Source organism: Empidonax traillii, unplaced genomic scaffold, assembly GCF_003031625.1.
Source record: "Empidonax traillii isolate 1590-97213 ecotype Southwest subspecies unplaced genomic scaffold, ASM303162v1 scaffold6341:size17660, whole genome shotgun sequence".
In the NCBI taxonomy this organism is placed as follows: domain Eukaryota; kingdom Metazoa; phylum Chordata; class Aves; order Passeriformes; family Tyrannidae; genus Empidonax; species Empidonax traillii.
This window is the reverse complement of record NW_020961534.1, coordinates 1,842-6,194: the sequence shown is the minus strand read 5'-3', so window position 1 is coordinate 6,194 and position 4,353 is coordinate 1,842. Positions and strand designations below refer to the sequence as shown.

General features: G+C 56.1%; 1 protein-coding gene across 1 annotated transcript in view; it reads left to right on the top strand.

Moving 5' to 3' along the window:
* LOC114073405 (nmrA-like family domain-containing protein 1) overlaps positions 1 to 4,049 on the top strand; it is a 7,038-nt gene extending 2,989 nt beyond the window's left edge. The window contains exons 2-4 of the mRNA XM_027911161.1: positions 347 to 596; positions 1,048 to 1,238; positions 2,656 to 4,049. Of these exons, the coding sequence (XP_027766962.1) occupies positions 347 to 596; positions 1,048 to 1,238; positions 2,656 to 2,826 (612 nt within the window). The 3' untranslated portion in view covers positions 2,827 to 4,049. The remainder of the gene's footprint in view (positions 1 to 346; positions 597 to 1,047; positions 1,239 to 2,655) is intronic.
* The last annotated feature ends 304 nt before the right edge of the window (positions 4,050 to 4,353 follow it).

Below are 4,353 nucleotides of genomic sequence, written 5' to 3'. Positions count from 1 at the left end.
AGCAAACAAAAGATAAGATATGTTGGGGCAGGTATGTTGGCCAGGCAGATTTTTTGTGCCGGTATCAGTGTGCTTGGTGGAGAGGTGAGCACCAAAGCTGGAGGGGGTGTGGTCTTTCTGAAGTGGGATTGCATAAGGAGAGGACTCAGCTCCCCCTGGATAACTCACTGGGTTCATTGATGTGCTCAGCCCTGGTCCCAGCTGAGGGCGCAGGGGGCTCAGCTGGTGTGAGTTGGATCCTCCCTTTCTGCCCAGCATTGCAGAGGGGAAAGGGGGTGTGAGGATGATGAGAGCCCCCCTAAATGTCCTGTTCCCCTCTTAATGGCCACCTTCTTCCTTTGCTCAGGGAAAGCGACTGGCTGACCTCTCGAAGCGCCTGGGGCTGCGCCACGTTGTGTTCAGTGGCCTGGAGAACGTGCACCAGCTGACAGGGGGCCGGCTGGAGGTGCTGCACTTCGATGGCAAAGGTGTGGTGGAGGAGTATTTCCAGAGAACTGGCGTTCCCACCACGGTCATCCGGCTGCCGTTCTACTTTGAGAACTTCCTCTCCATCTTCAAGCCACAGAAGGCCCCACAGGGAGACACCTTTGTCCTGGGTAAGCAGGACCTGGGGGTCACTGTCCTGTGACAGTGTTCTTGTCTGCTCCCACTAGGCAGGGGCTGGAGGAACCACCAGGGCTGTGGGCCGATGGGATAAAGAGGCTTGACCGCAGCAAGTTGCTGCTGCATCATGGTCCTTTGGACCTGTTTGGTGGCCTGCAAGAAATCAGTGACATCCTGGGCCTGTTTGTGGTGCCAAGGGCTGCTCTGCAGATCCTGCAGTGGCTCTGGACACCACATTTGGGACGGTGGAGGTGGTGAGGCTGCAGATCCAGGTGAGCCACGGTGCTGCTCTGGCTGTCACGGTCTCATAGCTCAGTCCTTGCCATACTGATGGGTGCTCTCATCCCTTCCTCACCCTGTGTTCAGAGGCTAAGTGCTGAAAACTCCGGCTGTACCTCCTCAGAGCTGGGCAGCACTCCAGCTGGGACCAATCTCTCCACACAGAGCTGCCCATGGGGGACACCCCGATGGACGGGATGGCCGTGGAGGACGTTGGGGCTGTTGTGGTTTCCCTGCTGAAGTCCCCAGGGCAGTACATCGGCCAGGTGATGGGGCTCAGCACCGGCAAGCTCACTGAGGCAGAGTACGCCGCCGTCCTCTCCCAGCAGACGGGCAAGGCTGTGGCAGCCAGCAAGGTAGGACTCACAGCTCGGTGTATGGGCTTGGCACAGCCCGGCACTGGTGCCCAGGGTTAATCCTGCTGCCCCTGCGTGCGGCTCGAGCTCAGCCTGGCACCGAAACTGCCCCGTTGGCATTGTCACTGGGACAGCTCATGCTCGTGGGGCACACGGGCGTGCCCGGGCAGGTGCCTGGCTCCAAGGGATAACTGAAGCAGGAGGTCTCCAGAGGAACCAGGGATGGGCACCTATAGAAGAGGTCTCTGCTGCTTGCCCTTCCCTTCAGCACGGCATCCCCCAGGGCCATGCTGAGTTACTGTTACAGCACTCCTAGCTCAGTGCTGTGTCACCGTTACAGCACTCCTGGCCACTCCCCGCCCTTGCATAACTTCTGCGTTTTGTTTGCATTTCGGCTGTGCCTCGGGCAGCCAGTACAATGGACCAGGGGTGCGGTGGCTCTCTGCTTTGAGAACCAAGTGCATTTCAGCAGAAACAAAGCACCTCTGATGCTCTCTGCAGGTTCTGCCCCCCGCCCAGGCACGAAGAAGCAGCTCTTTTCCTCACCAGGGCGGTGCAGAAGCACAGCCATCCACCTTTGATTCAGGCAGGGAAGGAAGTGTGGGGTGTCAGGTGGCAACCTGGGTTGCTTGGGCTGTCCAGAGTCCTTTGTTTGGGGGCTCTTGGGTTTGGTCCAGGACTGGACAGAGCTGGAGCCCGGATTTGGTCACCTCTTTTTCTTTTCCTGAGAGGAATTTTTTTTTCCCCCATGGAAAACCTGTGGGGAAATGACTGAGAGAGATACTGACCCATCTCAGAGTGAGGTGTTCTGCTTTTACAACTGCCTGTGGGAAAAAGGACTTTTTCATTGCTAGCTGCAAGCAGCAGTTGAATGGCTGGGACAGTCCTGGCTTTTCCCTACCCCCCCGTGGGTTGCTGCAGGTTTCTCCCCACCAACCTGGGGAAATGGGACTTTGTTTTGTTTCTTCTGAAAGTTTTTGATTGCACCATTTGTTGTCTATTCAGATTTTGTTAATAAGAAGCTGGTTTTTAACTTTTCCACGCTTCCACCTGAAGTGTCTTAACTTCTAAGTTGTAATCTTGTTAAACTAAGACAACCTCAGCCACAGCTCATGCCCTGGGTCAGGGAAGGGCTCCCTTGCAGTTGCTCCAGGCCTGTGCCACGGGGCAGAGTGAGTTCCATGCCCAGGCCAGCTGTGTGCCAGAGCTGGGTGCTGGCTCTAGGCTGGGAGGGCCGTTCCCTGCCAGGCAGGGCTGCTTCCTTTGCTCAGCCCCAGCAGAAGTGCCTTGCAGAGCCCTCCTCACTGGTGGCAGTGCTGTGCCAGGCTGCTCTAACTGAGCCCTCAGCTTCCCCACAGGGGCTGGGGGAAAGCCCCAGCAGGCTATGAAAGAGCTTTTTCCCCAATTCCCTTGGCAGATCTCACCAGAGGAGTACGAGAAGCGAGACTTCCCTGGGGCCAAGGAGCTGGCTGCCATGTTCCGCTTCTACGCCCTGAAGCCCGACCGAAACGTGGCCCTGACCATGAAGCTCAACCCCAAGGCCCGCACCTTCCAGCAGTGGGTGGCAGACAACAAGGCTGCCTTCTGAGCCTCCCCCCTCCCTCCTCTTCCTCCCCAGCTGCTGTGCCAGGTAGGGGAAGCTGCCTGAGGAGGTGAGGTGGCCTGAGCCACGCAGCCTTCCCAGCAGTGCCCCAGGGAGAGGCTGACCCTGCCCCAGCTGGGGAGAGCTTGGTCCAGTGTGCTTGGTCTATGTGTGAGCTCCTGCAGCTCGGTTTAGACATCTTAGGCAACTAGAACAGGAGGAAGGGCTGCACAGCACAGGTGGACGGGTGGGAGAAGTGCTGCCTATGCACACTGTCTTCAGGGTGGTGGTTTTTTAGTAATTCTGGGTGTTTTAGGGTGGTGGTGGCTCATTTTCCCAGGATCGTGCCCTTTCCCAGGCAGCTCTGGGCTTGGTGGGCTAAAGGTGTGTATCCCTGGGCCCCAAGGCAGTACCTTGGGACACCTTCACAGCAGGTACCCACAGCCAGTGTTGCTGCAGGCTCCTAAGCCAGAAACAGGGATTTCTCAGTGGACCTGATTTAGGCACTGCAAGTGAACCAGCAGAGAGCCAGAGCCCTCAAGTCAGACAGCTCTGGGCCTGACCCTTGGGCTCCTGGAGGTAATTTCCATCACTTTAGGATCATGGAGCTAATTTCAGTCGCTGTCCCCAGGAGTTGAGTAAAACTCAAATCTTTCAAGATGCAGCAGCTTGGAAATGCCCCTTCCCCTTCACCCTCATATGCTCAAGGTACTGCTCAGATTTGGCAGCTTTTCCTGTGCTTAAAATCAATCCCAGCCCCCAGAGATGCTCAAGCCACCGAACCCTGTCCCTCTTTGTCCCAGAGACCTTCATTCCTATTACTGGGGCGGGGAAAGCAGGTGACAGAGCAGGTGGAAGAGTAGACAAGGCAGCAAGGCACAGCACGTGTTAAATATCTTTATGAAGTCCATCTTATTTACATGGATACAGAATCACTTTACAGACAGTTTAATCAGGAGGCAACGCGTGCTTTATTTCAGCAAATTAAGAAGGGCAAGACTACAACACGTCCCTGTTTAACTGGTTATTAGTACGTGGGCTGATGGTACCTGCACGGTATCACTAACACAGTAACCATGGAATACTCACTGCAAGAGCTCGGCTGCACCTGGAAGGAGTGATCCACCTCACTTGCACTCTCACACATGTAAAACAACGATGCTCTGACCAATCCTTTACGCTACGGGTGTTGCGCTAAGGTAATAAAAAGATTTTTGTCCCAAACTGGCGAAGGGCTTGGTGATCAACTTGTACCCGTTCAGAAGCGACAGCAGTTGTGTGGTAACTTTAGTTACTTGGGGGTTAAACCTGAGGCAAAGTGCAGATGCCACCACTGCTCTGTGCAGGCAATCAGCAGGGCTGAGAAGGCCCACGGCTGTGAGGGAGCCAGGGCACGTGGGCTTGGGCAAGGCCCAGGGAGATTCCACTCGGAGCTGTGCAGGGCAGCAGGGCCGTCCTGAAGACAGGGTTAAACCTCCCTGACCCACCAGGTCTCCTGGGAGAAGGTGAGCAATGGTGAGTCCCCCAAGCACA